Source organism: Spinacia oleracea, chromosome 5 (genome assembly GCF_020520425.1).
Source record: "Spinacia oleracea cultivar Varoflay chromosome 5, BTI_SOV_V1, whole genome shotgun sequence".
Lineage (NCBI taxonomy): Eukaryota > Viridiplantae > Streptophyta > Magnoliopsida > Caryophyllales > Amaranthaceae > Spinacia > Spinacia oleracea.
In genome coordinates, this window is record NC_079491.1 from 56,655,853 (window position 1) to 56,673,366 (window position 17,514).

The following is a 17,514-nucleotide window of genomic DNA, read 5'->3' on the forward strand; positions in this document are numbered from 1 at the left end:
TGTGTCTCTGATTGTTCTTTTGTTCTCCTTGTTTGTTCTTTTGTAGTCTTTTGGCTGATTACAATTGCGCTAAACATTCATGGATAATAAGATTAAATAGTTTGAAGGAGAAATGGTGTCCTGCATATAACAAAGATTATTGTTTTTTTTTTTGTGTACGTTTTGTGTGACTTATTGTTCTTTTTTTTTGTTATATGTTCTTTTGTAGTCTTATGACTGATTACAATTGCAAGACACACAAATGGATAGAGATGTTATATGATTTGAAAGAGAAATGGTGTCCTGCATATAACAAAGAGTGGTTTTCTAGGGGTATTTTATCTTCTCAAAGGAGTGAGACGACAAATCATTCTATTTCTAGGAGGTTGCATAAAACGAATGGTTTATGTGATTTTTATAAGTGTTTTTTAGATGTAATTGATGAATGGAGAAGTAAGGAGAACAAGGGAGATTATAATTCTTCTACTGGAAATAGATATTACGCATGTGCGGATAACATGTTATGTTTGCATGCGCGGGATGTGTATACCATTGCAATATATTTGATATTTGAGCAACGATTCATCAAAGCAATTGGTTTGAGGTGTCAACGCATTTCCTATGAGTTTCCAGTTTCTAAGTACATTGTTTGGGCATCCTACAAAGGATTTTATTAGACATGTTGTGATGTTTAATGAGCAAGAGATGGTTGTTGATTGTACTTGCAAGTCATATGGAGAGATAGGAGTTCTTTGTTCTCATATTCTTCGAGTTTTCATTGTCCATAATGTTGAAGAGATTCCCAAACAATACATTATGAAGAGATGGACCAAAAAGGCTATGAACACGATTGTTGAAGAAGGAGAAGATAGAGATAATGAAGTAAGTGTTGTTTCTGCTTCAGTTTGGAGGATGCAAAGCATAAAAAATTGCATTAAAGTTATAAATGAAGCTCAACATTGTCCGGCTGCAAGGAAGCTTATTGATTTGGGTGTGTTGGATATGTCATGCAAAGTAAAGGAGTATATTGGTGGTGTTGAAGGGGATGGTAATGTATCAAACAAGTATGTGCGAGAAGAAACTCTACTTGATGTCGTTGAGCCTTCAACAGACACAGTTTTGCCGGATGTTGTGGAACCGATTGCTGAAAAAGTCATTCCAACAATGATTCAAAATCCACCAAAGCGAAAGAGGAAGATTAAGAACGGGACTGAAAAGGCTAATGAGAGGAATGTGAGACCTAAAGGAATTGTTGAGAAGAAACGCAATAAACTGAAAGGTTGGAACAAGAGAAGAGAAAGACATGTTGATAATTTGAGGGAGGAAACTCAGTCTACTGATCAGGTAAACTGTTCTTTTTAAACATTTATTTGTTCTTTTATTACTTTGGAATGTTCTTTTTGTTTATCATTGTTCTTTTTTCCATTTTTATGTTCTATTTATCCTTTTTGTTTATGATCTTTTAGTTTACTTTATTATGTTCTGTTGGCAAATTGTTCTTTTTAATAATCTATTTGTTCTTTTATTCCTTTAGTTTGTTCCTTTTGTTTATCATTGTTCGTTTTTCTTTCTATATGTTCTTTTGTCTTTTTGTTTATGTTCTTTTGCTAAACAGTTCATTTTTTAAAAGAACATCTATTTGTTCTTTTAATGTTTATTATGTTCTTTTTTGAACTGTTCTTTTTTATTATCTATTTTGTTCTTTTTTCTTCTTTATCATGTTCTTTTTTTCCTTATTGTTTCTTTGTTCTTTTTCAGTGTATCATAAATTTACCTGTTGGTGGGGTTTTGGTTCATCCAACATCTTCAAATTCACAATTGGAAGCATATGTTCCAGATGATTATTTTGGAGTACACATACAACCTTTGTAGATTCATTTACGATTGGTAATATTTTGATTTTTAGTTTGTTGTGTTTTTAATCATTTGTTTTTGTATTCTCAATAATGTTCTTTTACTCTTTTGATGTATATTTTTACGGGCTACTGATGTTTCGCTCAATCAATATTTTGAAATGAGAATTTTTAGTTGTATATATTCTTATTTTTGTTTTGATTTTTGTGCAATTAGGATTGCAAAATTATTGCATAACGGAGTATATGCTTAAATGTGAAAAGAACTTACTAAAAGAGAATAAAAAGAATTTTGGAATGGAAAGAACATATCCCATGATATAGAAGAACATGGTCTGGGATTGAAAAGAACTTGAACCTTTAATTGAAATACTTGTTTAAAATATTCAAACTACTTATCTGCAACTACTAGAACATCTAATTGTTTCCAAAAGAACACCACACATGTTTAAAAGAACAACCCATAACTCCAGCAATAACCACATCTACAAAATATACCATTGTTTTTTAAAGCATACTTCTAATAAAAGGTAACTATTATTCTGCCTTCATGAAAACAACCAACTATTAAACTTGATTAGCTCTCTTCAATGCCAGATACGTTAGCTCATGCCTTTTGTTCAGAACAGATAATAAGATTTCAGTACCGTACCGCATTCTCAGCTTGCAAATAAAGTCTTTCTGAAAACATAAAATAGTACATTAATAAAAGATTATATATTAAAATAATATACGTACATATATTCAAAATTTACTTACATCTTCATCTGTGTTTTTTAAGCCACAATTCCAAGTCTGGTTGCCTTTGTAGGTCTCCATATGCCTCATTGCATATACCCCACAATCAGTCTTGTTTGTTCTGTTTTTCCATGGCATTTCAAGCAACACAATTTCATATGCTGAAATCTGTGCCTTCCGCAAAGGATGTCCTTCTTGTTCACAAAATATTGTCCATGCTTCAAACTGAAATAAAAAGAACATTTAACTTAGTAAAAGAACAAAGAACAAAGAACAACAAAGAAACAAAGAACAACAAAGGAAGGAAAAAAGAACATTTAATTTAGTAAAAGAATAAAGAAAAACAAAGGAAAGAACAAATAAAATATATAAGAGGAAATTCTTCAAATAGACTTACAGTTCTTTCTGCAAATGTTTTATATTTATCATCATATGTAATTCCTTTATGTAAGGAGAGATTGTCAATGATATCCACCTTCTTCGCCTTTTGGTTGATTACAATGAGATAAAAATGATCACCAGACCAGACTGGAAAGAACAACTACAAGCAGAGAAAAGAACATTAAACAAAGGAAAACGAACATATGTAAAAAAGAAAAGAACAATTTTATAATTTTACCAGATGGAATCCCTTCAAAGACTTCACACCAGCAGTTACATACTCATGGCGTACACTTAAAATAAAATTTTCTAAGCGTTTGCCCTCGGTTGCTTGACTATCCTGTGATCCACCATACGGTTCATTCTGGCAGAGCATATTCTGCACCGAAAAAAAAAAAAATTTAAATATATGTTATATAATAAAAATAACTGAAGAAGTACGAAAATATGATTTTTTTAGTGATATTAAAACTTACGAAAGGGATTGTAGAGAAATAGAACTTCAAGTTACTCTTGACACTTTGATCTGGATCATCATTCAGTATTCTTGCAAAAGTGTCAATAACATTATTCATGACCCACACATTGGGAGCTGTTTTAAAGGAAAAGAACAAAAATATGAGTAAAAGGAACATCAACAGCATTTAAAAGAACATTTTAAATTCCAATAATTAAATATATACCTAGGGTTTGAAACTCTTCTCTGGTAACTATATTCCAATCATCAGTGTACAACACCTGACTGTTATAAGAATGAAAATAAAATTTCCATAAGAACATGTACAAAAAGAACATCTACATTCAAATACTTGTAATAGTATAAAATTCTTACGTTGGGCTTCCCTTTCCAAAGGCATAATCCAGTACGCATCGCATGTCCTTTTCCTTTTGATTCAACTGTTCTTCCCCAACCAGTAGGTGTGAATACTGAGTTAAGAAGGGTGACAGTAACTTGAGGGGAACATTTTTCTTTCTCTTAACAAGTTTAGGTACTTGTACGTTATCTGGATCCTCTTCCTCACTTATGAAAACAAAGACATTATAAAGTAAAAAGAACATATTAGAGGGAAAAACGAATTCAGACTAACAATAAAAAGAACAACAAAGTGAAAAGAAAAGAACATTTTATAAATGATAATGAAAAATAACTTGTAATAATAAACGAAAAATAACTTATAAAATAAAATGCAGTAGTCATACTCTATGTTCATAGATGTAGGTGCATTTTCTGGTTGCGAGTACACCGCACTTGGAGTGCTAAAAGAGTGGAAAGAAAAGAATATATTACTATAAATAAAAAGAACAAAAGCGAGAAAGAAAAGAACATTAAATTGAAGATTATGAAAATTATATTTTAATAAAATACAGTAGTCTTACTTCAGGAATATTGATAGAGTTTCCATTTCAGTCTGCGAGTCAGCGGCAGTCGGAGTCTTAAACTCGGATTCTTCAGTTCTAACAGTTGGAGACATGGGGTTTCCATCTTCAGCTCCTTTGATTAAACCTTCCATAGTCTGAAACTCGGAGTCTTCAGTTCTAACGGTTGGAGACATTGGTTTTCCATCTTCAGCTCCTTGGATTAAACCTTTCATATATGATCTCACATTTTCAGGTTCTCTGTGTATTACAAAAAAAAAAAAAAAGAACATGTGAGGAGGAACAAAGAACACAATGAGAAGAATTAAAGAACAAAAGTGCAATGAAAAAGAACATATAAGTTAATATTAAAAGTAGGAAGATATTAAAGTAAATATAGAAAGAACATAAAGAAATATATGAAAGGAACATTCCGAATAAAAGAAACAAAAGATCCATTAAATAATTGTATAAAGACAGAGAATTAATAAAAAGAACAAATCAAATGAATAAAAAAACAAATAATTGTTTATAAAAGAACATTGTGAATAATGAATGAAACAGTCACATATTTATTATACATGTGTATGTGAACTGTTTTAAAAGAACGCATACTCAGTTTTTTCTGTAGGTGGCTGTTGTTTTTCAGCTTCATCTTTGTTGTCCCCTGAAATTGTCTCCAAATCACGTTCAGTCAAAGTTTTGTTTGCCAAGATTGCTTCTAATCTCATTTCCTCTTCAAAGTCGTGTGCCTGAGGAGGAGGATTTGAATCGGAAACCATTCCAAGCTTCAATGTCAAATCAGCAAATACATTAGGCTGGAAAGGCATGATTGGAGGTGTTAAAAATGGTGGCAAATCAAATGGAACATCCTCAGATTCCTCGATTTCCTTTCTTTCATTTCCTTCTGTTGCCTTTCGTACTGCTTCCTCAAATAGTATTGTGAAGTAGTCTGAGCTGAAAAATTCTTTATCTTGACTGAGGATTGAACCAATCTCCTCAGTATTCCTTCCTTCTTGCCGCTCTTCTGTAGAGTTTCCCTTCTCAAAAGTAACTGGAATTTCAGTTCCAGAGCATGTTGACCACATTTTTGCCATATTGAATGGCAGACTTTTTTTGACATCAATAGTAGTGTCAAAGAACTTTCTGGACAACGACAATAAGTCGTTGAACTTGTTCATGACACTACTGAGTTCAGTAGTGGTTTTAGTGAATTCAGCATGGAATTCCTGTTTAACAATAACAACAATAAGGACTGGATAAATAAAAAGAACATTCGAATGGAAAAAAGAACAAGAGAGATTCCTAAAAGAACATTCAAGTAGAGCTTAGAAACATTGTTAAAGATCGAAAGAACATGTTAAAGAGATAAATGAACATGTATTGCTTAAACATATAAAAGAACATTCAAATGTAAAGAACATCTTTTTAAGAAAAAAGAACATGCTTAAATGACATGAATAAACATTTAAAAGAACATGTAAAAGAACGTAAAGAACTAGTTTTTGATAAAAAGAACATAAACACAGAAAGCAAAAAACATGGTAGGAAAAAAGATTATATTGAGGACGTAAAAGAACATTTGTTGGAGGAAAAAGAACATTACAACAAAAACGTTGAAAAAATAAATGCAATGGTTTTGTTGAGTGAATTTAATTTTTACCTCAATTGTAGAAGGGACTTTTGCTTTCTCACTGGGGTCTGCCTGTTGCTCTGGCAAATCTTTGTCATCCCCGAGTTGAGTCACTGGTGCACCTTGATGTTCTCTGGGCACATCATTTGTGGACCAGTTAGGCTCTTGGTGTTGATGTTGCTGTTGTGGTTGCTGCAGTGGTTGCTGCGATGGTTGTTCATCATGTTGCTGCTGTTGTTGTTGTGGGTGTTGAAGAAGAAGTGGTGGTGGTTGTTCACTGAGTGCTTTTTGCTGTTTGAGCAGCTCCATCTCCTCCCTGTACAGTTGTAGCTCAGGTGGACCTTGAATTCTGTCCAGAATCAAGCCATGTCCGAAGCCTGTAGCATTGTCATTGCGTACCCTGCTGCTTATCATATCTCTTGTCCAGCAAGAAATTAGGGGGAAGATCCTTGGAGGGTACTCTTCCATGATCTGCACCCGATCGAAATAACATACCTAATTTAACAATAACAACATAATTTATTGTTAGTTAGGTGAAAGAAGAAGATGAAAGTAATATATATAACAAAGGGAAATGCTAGCTTAATGATTGAAATTTACCATTAGAAATGGTAGTGGACCAGCAAACCATCTGCTACGGTCCACATTCCAGTACATAGCTGCCCCAAGAAGGCTGGTGTATGCATACTGGCACCAATTTAGATTCCTCACTGGCTCCAAGTCAACAGTGCTTGCTAGGAATCTGAAGTTTGGCTTTTGAAACAGAAAAATATAAAAGAAAAGAACATTAATTATGATTTTAAATAGAATAAGAAAATAGAACATTCAATAGAAAATAAAGGAACATTAGAGAGAATGAAAAGAACAATGAAAGAAGAGCAAAAGAATATTGAATACAACTGAAAAGAACACAACTAACATTCATATAATGGAAAGTACAACAATAGGACATTTAATGGAAAAGAAAGGAATATCATACAGAATAAAAGAACAGCGAAAGAGAAAGAAAGAACATGGAATTCGACAAACAAATAAAAGAACAATAAAAATATTAATAAACATTTAAAAGAACATAATATGCAAACAAAAGAACATTAATGAGAAATAAAAGAACATTAATGAGAAACAAAGGAATTTTGATGTATACCGATAAATTAGTAGTGGATTTAATGCAGGTGTTAACTGCAACCACTAGGAAAGATCTCTTCCAGTTATCATCAACTGGAGTTTCATCTTTGATCAGTTTTTCAACCATTTCTTTCAATTTTGGGCATCCAGACTTCACTTTCCAGTATGCCCAAAATTCAGCAAAAACCCTCAACACTTCAGGATCTTGTTCATCAGTCCATTCCACGACCGGAGCTCCTCCAATAGGTATACCGTACACCAGGTATACATCCTCTACAGTAATATCAAGGGAAGACTTTGGTAGATGCAAGGACCGGTCGGACGAGTTGAAATTCCTAACCAACTCGTACGGGAATGGATTTTCGTTTTGTGGGATGTCAAGTTGCAGAAGAGATCCAAAGCCTAACTCCACGATGGCTTGTTGTTTTCTTATATCATCTGGTTCATTAGATGCAATTCCCCTCAAGAATCGCATCATCAATTGCGGAGTTTGCCTTAGATTTAGTTTCCTTTTTTCAGGTTTTGGTTTGGAAACAACCAAAGATTTTGGTTTCTCATCATCCACCACCTCCATGACCTCATCATAAACAACAATTTGTTTACTTCTTGTTGCTCTCTGGAAAAAAGAAAAAATATAAAGAACATTAGTCAGGGAGTAAAAGAACATTATAAGGAAGAAAAAGAACAAATAACTTAAGAAAATTTTTGACCTTCTCAACTACTTTTTTCCCCTTCTTCATTAAGGGTTCACTTTCCTCTTCTACTTCTTCACCTTCTTCTTCACCTCCTTCTTCATCTTCCTCGTCTTCATAAACCTCCCTCACAACTATCTGATTAACTTTGCTACCCCTCTGAATGAAAAAAGAACATAAATGATGATGTAAAGAACACAAGACAGGAAAAAAAAGAACATTCTTTATTTAAAACACAACATTTATTTCTATTATAATATAACATTAAGGTAAATAAAAAGATATACAAAAAGGGTAATGTGAAGTTTACCTTAAGTGCTGCAGTCTTTTTCAAAGTAACTCCATTCCCCTTCTTAGCATTTGGTGCAACTTTTTTTGTTGAAATTTTCTCAGCAGGCAACAAGCTCTTCTTCTTATGTGCCTCTTCCAATTCCTGCTTTACCTCTTTGATAAGATCGGGAAATTCTTCTTTCAGCAATTGACTTCTGTTGACCAAAACAATAGAACATAAGTAGTAAAAAAAAGTAAAACACATAAAATAAAAAGAACACCATTTATGTAAGTTACCTTGTCCTTTTCCTGTTTGGTGTTGATTTCCTAGACTTCCCCTTTGCTTTTTCAGGTTCCTCGCCAGCTTCTTCTCCGTCTTTTTTCTTTCTAGTAAAAACATAAATGCAAAAGTATGTTTAAGAAACGAAAATAACAACTACAATGTAAATATGAAATAGTATTAACAAACACAGATGATACCTCAAAGTAATTTTTAAGTTCGTTTTCTTTTCTTTTCTTTCTGGTTCATCCAGCTCTTCTGGAACTTTTACCTCAGCCTCCTCTTTTTCAGGTTCTTTCACTTCTTCATGCACTTTTACTTCATGCTCTTTCTTTTCAGTTTCTTCCTGCTTTTCAGGATCTTTGCTGGAATTTTTTTGTCCTTCTCCACCCTTCTTTTTTTGTTCAATCAGATCCAGCTGCTTTTCCTGTTGTAGCAGCTTTTCCTGAAGTGCTTGCACCATCTTCTGTTGTTCTTGCAATGCTTTCCTTTGTTTGGAAAGTCTATAATGAAAAAACATATGTCATGAAAAAAAGAACAACACCAAAAACACATGTTATGAAAAAAGAACAACAGAAAAATGTTTGAAATAACACATGTAATGGAAAAAGAACAACATGTCGTGTACAAAAGAACACAGCTATGCTTTTGGAAAGAACACATATTATGAAAAAAGGAACAACACAAAAAACAAGTGCACAGTTCTCATCCTGCACCCTTGTACAATATCTTATTCATCTGATTTTTTTTATTTTTTCATATACAATATATAAATAATGTTTGTCCTCCATATTCTCATTCATTCATCATTTCATAATTTTAGCAACACAATTTAGAGAGAAAAAAATGAGAGGTTTTATTTTCTCTCAACAGAAGAGAGAATTTAAGAGAGAGAAAGAGTGAAATGCGATTTCTACTTTCTTCTCTCTCCAACTTTTCGCATTATTGTTCCTGTTTTTTTGAGAATTAGTGAATTAATCAGAATACTAATTCTCAGGAGATGAAAAAATACAATTTGCTAATTTTCGTAGAAAGAAAATTGAAGGAGATAATGAAATTCAAGAGGATTGTGATCATTTGCTGAGGATTTATGTTGATGTTGTTGATAAATGTTGTTCAACTGTTGATCAAGGTATGCTTATATGTTCCTTTTCTTATGTTCTTTTTATTAAGTGTTCTTTTACTGTGTGCTAACAGTTTTAGGTTTGTCTTTTAAATGTAGATGGTTTGTTCTTTTATCCGTGATTGATTGTTCTTTATTTTTTAAAATACATTTAAGAACAAGTAAAAAGAACACCATCTCATCAAATCTAAGCACATTGTTCTTTTTAATTTTCATTGATTGTTCTTTTAATGCCTAGTGATCTTTTAAGTAGACATGGACTGTTCTTTTCTTCTAGATGCATAGTTCTTTTTAAGCCTACATTAATACTGTACTGTTCTTTTGAGTGTACATTGGTTGTTCTTTTGAGTCTACATTGATTGTTCTTTAAACCTGCACAGTTGGTTCTTTTAAGTTTTTATAGATAAGAACATAGATAAAAAAGAACATAGATCAAATTCAATAGATAAGAACAAAATTATAGATCTAGGTTTAAGTTCGTCAAAATTGTACTGTTCTTTTTAGTCTATTTGTTGTTCTTTTAACCTGGGCGAATTGTTCGTCAAACAGTAGGGCTAATAAAAAGAACAGACAGTAAATAAATAAAAGAACATAGATCTACTTATTTAATTTAAATTTCCACTGTTCTTTTGAGTTAACATTCGTTGTTCTTTTAAATCTATACCATTGTTCTTCTAAGTGTATGATTCAGTGACTTAAAATACATTTAAAAAAAACATAAATGTAGATCTACTTTTAAATTCGTTAAAAAATGTATTTGGTTTCGTTATTGTAATTAGAACATTAAGGAAAACAAAAAGAACAAACAGAAGGTGTAAATGAACCTAGGTTTTTGTTTAAAAAATCCACTTACTCGCTCTCTTCTTCTTCTTCCGTTTCTGAAACTTCTTTGTTGATATCTTCCAACAAATCCGCATCAATTGTTGGTGTAATTTCTTTATCTTTCTTCTTTTTGTTTCTTAAGTTCAATAAAGTCGTTGTCAAAGGAACATCATCCCTTCAAATGAAATTTTATAGAAAATTAAAATTCATGGGAAATTCTCTAAAAATTAAAATTAAACTGAAATTCAAGAAAAAAGAAAAGAAAAATGAAGTTGAATTCTTACTCAATAGAACATTTCGCATCAACTTCTTCTCCTTTTTTCGATTTCCCCATTTTCAATTGTTAGGGTTCAAGTTTTTGTAACCAGATTATCACTTCCAAAAAACAAATTGGGGAAGTTTTTAGAGTGAAAATAGTAGAATTCCAAATTGGGGAAGTTCGGATTTGCAAGAATTTGAAAGGTTTTGCACTGTTTTTTTGATTGTTGGTGAGTGAAGGTTTTGCATGTAGGTTGAGTGTGAAAGTGAAAATAAATGTCGCATTCAATGATGTATTTATATATGATAAATTGAAGAGAGAGAAAATAACTGCTACAGTATTTTCAAATTTAAACTTCCTTTTTTTTTTGTTGTTCTTTTCGTCCGCTCTTTTGTTCTTTTGGCCTATAAGTAAAGAAAATGATGTTCGTTTGAGTCTCCTTTGTGTTCTTTTTATTATCTGTTGTTAGTATTTTTAAATTTGTTTTTTATTACTGTTTTTACTTAAATTATATTTTTTTATTTTTTTTATTTTAAACAGTAATCTATTTTTTAATTTTTTAAAATACAAAATGAAAGACAAGTAACTTATTTAATTTTTTTTTTATTAAAAGATTTTGAGGAGAGAGAAATTAACTGCCACGTTTTATGTTTTCATAGGAAAACTTCTGTTTTGCGGTTTTTTTCTTGCCACGTTCATTATTTCAATAAAAAACTTCTGTTTGGCGGTTTTTTCACTTTTTAACGTTTTTGTTGTTCTTTTCGTTGGTTATTTTCTTCTTTTGTGCGTCTGGTGTTGCATTTGCCATGTTCTTTTTAAAAGTGCAGAGAAATCATTCTTTCCTTGTTTTAACCTTTCTGGTTTTTAATATGTTTGTGTTTTTCTTTTTTTCTTTTTGTTCTTTTCCTTTACTTTCTGATCTTCTCTCATTTTAGTGTATTATGTTCTTTTACGTGTTTTAATCTTTTTGGTTTTTAATATGATTGTTCTTTTCTATTTGTTCTTTCGTTTAATTGCTGATGTTTTTTCTTTTTAGTGTTTTATGTTATTTTACGTGTTTTTACTTATTGTTCTTTTACGTGTTTTTACTTATTTGTTGTTTTAACCTTTTTTGGTTTTCAATGTTATTGTTCTTTCCTGTTTTACTTATTGTTCTTTTGGTTTAATTCTTGATGTTCTTTCTTTTATGTTTTTGTGTTCTTTTATGTTTTTTGTTGCTTTTTTATGTTTTTGCGTTTTGTTCTTATTTTTCTGCGTTTTGGTGCAGGTGCACCTAGATCTAGGTGCACGCGCCTGTACCATCCGCGCGTTGAGAGGAGGTTGGTGTGAAGGGTGGTGGAGGCTGGGTCAGGCGAGGTGGTCAGGAGGAGAGGAGAGAGAAATAAACAAAAACCCAAAACTTAATTTTTCCTAATTATTTTCAGAAATTATTTTTTGATTTTTCTAAAATTAAAAAAAATTGGTTTTTCATATTTTCTAAAATCATTTAATTGATTTTTGAATTTTTTTTAAAAAAGTAAAAGAAAATTAAAAAAGGTAAAATAAAATCAATTAATGTGGTCCAAATTAATTCTTTACCATGGTCGTTTTTAAGATGACTATCTTAGAATTTTTTACGCATTTTTTTACCCATTCATTCTTTTACTTTTCTTTTGCCGTTGACTTCCAACTTCTGCTTCTACATTCAAATATTTTTTAGGAAAATTTGTAATTATTAATCCAACCTTTGCGCGGTTTTCTTTAATTAAGCTTATCTATGCGATATTTCTAAATAATCCAACCTTTATGACCCAACTACTATTATTAAGCTTTGATGACCGGTTACCTGCTACAAAGTCAAGGAAAATTTGTAATTATTAATCCAACATTTGCCCGATTTTCTTTAATTAAGCCTACCCATGCGATATTTCTAAATAATCCAACCTTTATGACCCAACTACTATTATTAAGCCTAGATGACCGGTTACCTGCTACAAAGTCAACGTTAAAAACATTGACAACCTAAAGTTGGTTTCTCTCCTAAAATGTTGGACACGTCATTATCACTTGTAACACCCCGACAATTCTCTCTTTTCTAACATAACTTTTTAATATAATACGTAGAGAATTATCAAGGCATTATCGCCCGTGTGAAAACGTAACGGCTTATTCAGAATTTTGCAGCGGAAAACATAAAACTAACTTTTAGGTTTATAAATAATCGATTACATATTAAGTTCAAAAACCAATTAACGAAAATAAGGAAATACGAATTGTACGACAAATTTCAAGTCCAAATTAACAAACCAAATCACTTAGCAAAACAAATCTAAATACAAGCTCTCTAATCCCGATCCCAATGATGCATCATCTTCAAACCTGTAGATGGGAAACGCGTATTGATCCTTAGAGACTGCTTACCAAAGATGGGTCATCACAGGATCAATAAGGCATAGCCATGATCAACACACACAAACAAAGCACGTAATCAGCAAAGCTGAGTACTACATACTAAAACAACAATAATCCTAACATGATACTATTAAACGATCGATCCTATCATGATACTAATGAGCATAAGTAAGGGTAGACAAAGCATGATAATTTGACGACCACACTTAACTAGACTAGGCTAGACTGGACTAGACTTTGGTAACAATAATATTATTTTAATTGAAATAGACAATGGACCGAGTTTTCTAGCTAGAGGCTTCACTAAGGAAGACGAGGTACGGGCGCGACTCCGTAACCTCAGTGACCTGCGATATCGAGGAATGTTTGAATAAAAATAGGACACAGTGATCAATCCGGTCCGAATAAAAGGCCATGGGCTACCACCATGAACCCCAACTCCTGTTTGTCCGTCACTTTTGTCGTGCACAGTCTAAAGCTATTGCTACTCAGTTTCACTTTACATGATTTACAAATTGAAACCCTGTTATGACTCAACAATCACATAAGGCATACAATCCACATTCATTCACAATTGTTTTTATCTTGGAATTAAGTAAGTGATCACAAAGGCATCAAACAAGACTCATTCCAATTAAATCTAACCTTTCCTTTAATACTGATCAACCCCTCTATATGGGTATAAGGTTTCAACTTACCAAACAAGGTCCACGACCCTCATAAAGTAGTGAAAAGCTAAAAGGGAACAACGATCAATTGATCTGAATCAATATATATAAAACAATCTAGTGTTCCCAATCAAACATGTTTGCATCAATCGTCTACTAACATGTTATTATTCTCATAATGAAATATATATGTTCAACATGTCCATCCAACAATATTAAACATGAAATTCCAACATAATCAAGTCCATCAACATATTTCAACTTGGTTTCAACAGATAACACACATTCCAAGCACACAGGTATGTACATACCTTGTGTAAACAAAATGCGAGACCACTTTAATAATTCAAAAGTCGCCTAAAGAGAATGCTCCTCCTAAAACAACCAACAAATAATCCCAATCAATTTCTAATCATTGGCAACCATAATAAAGCATTCTAAATGCATCCTAAACATATTTAGAACATTCCCCAATATCAAAACTTAAACCTTTGATTTCCTAGCATCATAATTATTGAATTAGTGATTGAAATTCGTTGAAAACTCTTTGCAAACATCGTACTTTAAATTTTCAGCAATATAACTAATTTCAAACTACTCCCAAACCTTTGAAATCATAAAAAACAATAACTTTAATAATTTATAATCATCCTCCCATGATTTCAAGACTATTAAAACCTTAAAATTCATGCTTTCAATAATTAAAAATCCTTTTTCAATTCAATTGTATAATCAGAAAATTAAATTATTAACTATGCAAAACATATAATCTTAAATTCATAATTATATATAATAAAAACTATAAATTTAACTTAAGAAAACAAGAATTAAATTGACAAAACATAACTAAAACCCTAACTTTCATAATTAACAAATCTGAAAATAAACTAATTTATAGTACCAACACATAATTGAATTCTAAATATACATAATCCAAACTAATAATGTAAATCATGAAAATATTACTTTATTTATCAAAACGTAAATGATCATTTAAATAAGTTGAAAGGGGAAGAAATAAACCAAAGGAGAGGAGAAGAATGCCGGCGGTAGCAGAGAAATTGCGGTGCTACTGCTCGGCGGTGGCAGGCGGCGCAGGTGGCCGGCGGGATTGGTGGCGAGCCTCGGTGGTTGCTGGTTCTCACAACACAGAGCAACGAGTGAGAAAAGAAACAAAAGGTAAAGGGAAAGGACGAAGGAGAAGGAAAGGGAAGTTACCGACGGAGGACGACCGGTGGTCGAGAGATTGGTCGCCGGCAGTGAAAGCTCGGTGGTTGCTGGGATTGCTGTCGGTGGTGGTGAGAGAAGCACGCAAAGGAGGAGGGAGAACTCCGTGCGAATTGAAAGTGGAAGAGAGGAAGGGTGGTAGTTGCGACGGTGAGGGTTGTGTGGTTGGTGGTTGCGCAGCACGCAGGTGGTCAGCCGCGGTTGTGGAGGGCGGCAGTCGGTGGTGGCTGAGCAGCAGATTGGAGGCAGCGTGAGGGAGAATGAGAGAGTTTCGTTTTGGGTTTTCACGTGAGTTTGCAAGGGGAAGGGCTTGCTTGAGTTTTACGTGAAATAGAAGAAGGTGAGGGAGGATTGTTTTGGGCTTTATCCAATTGGGCTAGGAGTAGGATTAAGGTTGTTTGAATCCAAAATGGTTAGGATTGTTTTCTTAATTCAATCGATTTTCGTAATTCAAATTCTTTTCAACTTAAAATTCAAAAATTATTTTTGATTCGTAAATCATTAAAAACATTAAAAATGTAATAAATAAATATACGTTATTTATATATTTATTCCTAAAATTCGTAAATTATTTATTAAATATACGTTAAAATATATAAATAAAATGTATAAAATTACGGGGGATTACATCACTTGCCACCAAAATAATGATTTCATTTTTTTTTCAAAAAACCCTTAACCCTTCTCTTCTCTGTACCGTGTTTCAATTCCTCTCTCCTCCATTACTGCTGCTTCAACCATAATTGTACTGGTTCATGACATCATCAACGATTTTCTTGTGGGAATAGGTGACTTCATCCACGCGCATTCAAATTTCGTCTCCAAAATCGTACAATTGAAGGTGAACTTACGAACCTTAGCGTTTTTGTTCCTTTTTTGGTAAATTTTGAATTTTGGGCTTCCTTGATGGTCAGTTAATAAAAACCGAGCTGTTGCAATATATAGTTTTTTTTTATGTTGTGGGATGTTGGTTATTGTGGTCTTGTTGAAAATTTAAAAGAAAAAAAACCTTGAATTTGAAGAAGATCCAGATCCAACAGGCAATTGCTTTACCCCAACCATAGCAATTGCTGATTATTTTTGATGAACTTCGAATGGAGAGGTATGACCGTATGAGGGATCGACAATGGTGGAGAAGAGGTAGAAGAGAAATAATGGAGAGGAGTGCAGAGATATAGCAGAAAATCGCAAAGGAGAGAGGAACGAAAATTAAAATAGCAATTAAAGAAAATAAGGGGAAAAAAATATAAAAAAATTATAATTTTTATATGCCACGTAAGGGTGAATACCGCCTATAGCAGGTTAGTGACTTGTTAGGCTTAATAATAGTAGTTGGGTCATAAATATTGGATTATTTAGAAATATCGCATAGGTAGGCTTAATTAAAGAAAATCGTGCAAAGATTGGATTAATAATTACAAATTTTCCTATTTTTTATTTTAGTTTAGGTGTTTGTTAGTTTGTGCTTTTTTATTCACATGTTTTTTTTTTCTTATGAACTACAGTAGCTTTCTCATTCAAAATATTTTGTATACGTAGTTTCACACATTATTAAAACTCTCTCTTTCCTATTAGCATTGCCTTTAATCTCCTATTTCCCTTTATAATATTTTATAAGATAATTAAGTTCAACATTGAGTTTATGTAAATAATATTTGACATCTACTTTAGGCTTTAGTTCACTCTTCTAATTAACCTAATTATTTCTGGCGAAAAAATACTTATTTAATGGACTATGAGTCTATATTATATAGTTTTAAAAAGTCAAATATCAAATTTTAATGGAGATAAAATTAACTGATACTTTTTCTTGCTCAAAATAAATCTTTTCTTGGAACAAATAATAATCACTTTATGCATATTGTATCTTGTAATTAAGTAAGTATTTGTTTTATTAATAGGTTGCAATCCTTAGAGCAGAGGAGATATAATCATTTGTTTTTGCTTTGAATTTGACAATGTAGTGGATTGAACAAAAATATTGATATATGTCTTCGTTTCGGAAGGGGTCATAGTCCCTTATTTCGCCTAGGGCCCTAAAATGTCAGGAACGGGCTTGAATCCTGCTCTCTCTTTGCGGAAAAAAAATTTAGGGTTTAACTTAGGCTCATGATACCACGTCAAATAATGTGTAATCTCTTGCCTTTCTCATTAATTCACTCCGTATATATTTCCTCTGTTCTTTTTTAAATGACACAATTATTTAAGCACGTTTATCAATGCATAATTTCAAACGTTAATATCTTCCATTATGGATAAGAAAAAATTATAAGAAATTGATATTTAAAACATATTTATTGAGACGAATCTAATAAGACCCCACACGACCATGTTTTTTCTTAAGTGTAAGTCACAAAAAGAAGTTAAATGAGCTTGTGTGAATAATATCCAAAATCCAATTGTGTCATGTAAATAAGAACGGAGGAAGTATATTACATTGGGAGGCTAATTAGGTAACTCCGTATATCTAAGATATTACAATATTAACCTAATATACTACCGTAACAATCATTCATCATTGTTGCTAATCGTACAACCACTTGGAAATTGCAATGGCGTGTCTTAGAGCTATTGATAGTGAAACATGTAGTATGGCTCAATCACATATGTTCTACCTTCCGTAAAGAAAATTCCTAAAAGTGGACGGTCGATATCAAAAAATATAAGTATATAGTTGGGCAAATGCATGCATATGATTAGGTGAATACTACTAG

General features: G+C 32.3%; 2 protein-coding genes across 2 annotated transcripts; one reads left to right on the top strand and one right to left on the bottom strand.

The window, feature by feature from the left end:
- Positions 1 to 647: 647 nt before the first annotated feature.
- On the top strand, positions 648 to 2,012 carry LOC130461004 (uncharacterized). Its single transcript, XM_056828859.1, has 2 exons — positions 648 to 1,323; positions 1,738 to 2,012. Exons 1-2 carry the CDS (start codon positions 667 to 669, stop codon positions 1,849 to 1,851), a joined length of 771 nt encoding a protein of 256 aa, XP_056684837.1. The 5' UTR covers positions 648 to 666; the 3' UTR covers positions 1,852 to 2,012.
- A 2,312-nt stretch (positions 2,013 to 4,324) lies between these two features.
- Positions 4,325 to 10,589, bottom strand: LOC130461529 (uncharacterized). The gene is made up of 11 exons (XM_056829664.1): positions 10,540 to 10,589; positions 10,287 to 10,430; positions 8,511 to 8,813; positions 8,328 to 8,417; positions 8,071 to 8,245; positions 7,779 to 7,919; positions 7,088 to 7,684; positions 6,541 to 6,693; positions 5,971 to 6,435; positions 4,923 to 5,536; positions 4,325 to 4,568 (listed from the first exon to the last, which is right to left on the bottom strand). The coding sequence occupies exons 1-11, from the start codon at positions 10,587 to 10,589 to the stop codon at positions 4,325 to 4,327; spliced, it is 2,976 nt and encodes a 991-aa protein (XP_056685642.1).
- Positions 10,590 to 17,514: the final 6,925 nt, after the last annotated feature.

Bases quoted from the DNA above. Each gene is read 5' to 3' on its own strand.
- LOC130461004 (XM_056828859.1), top strand. From the start codon at position 667: ATGTTTAATGAGCAAGAGATGGTTGTTGATTGTACTTGCAAGTCATAT. The intron at 1,324-1,737 runs GTAAACTGTTCT...GTTCTTTTTCAG, and splicing joins AAACTCAGTCTACTGATCAG to TGTATCATAAATTTACCTGT.
- LOC130461529 (XM_056829664.1), bottom strand. From the start codon at position 10,589: ATGGGGAAATCGAAAAAAGGAGAAGAAGTTGATGCGAAATGTTCTATT. The intron at 8,246-8,327 runs GTAACTTACATA...TTTGGTCAACAG, and splicing joins CCAAACAGGAAAAGGACAAG to AAGTCAATTGCTGAAAGAAG. The intron at 4,569-4,922 runs GTATGCGTTCTT...TGTAATACACAG, and splicing joins CCACCTACAGAAAAAACTGA to AGAACCTGAAAATGTGAGAT.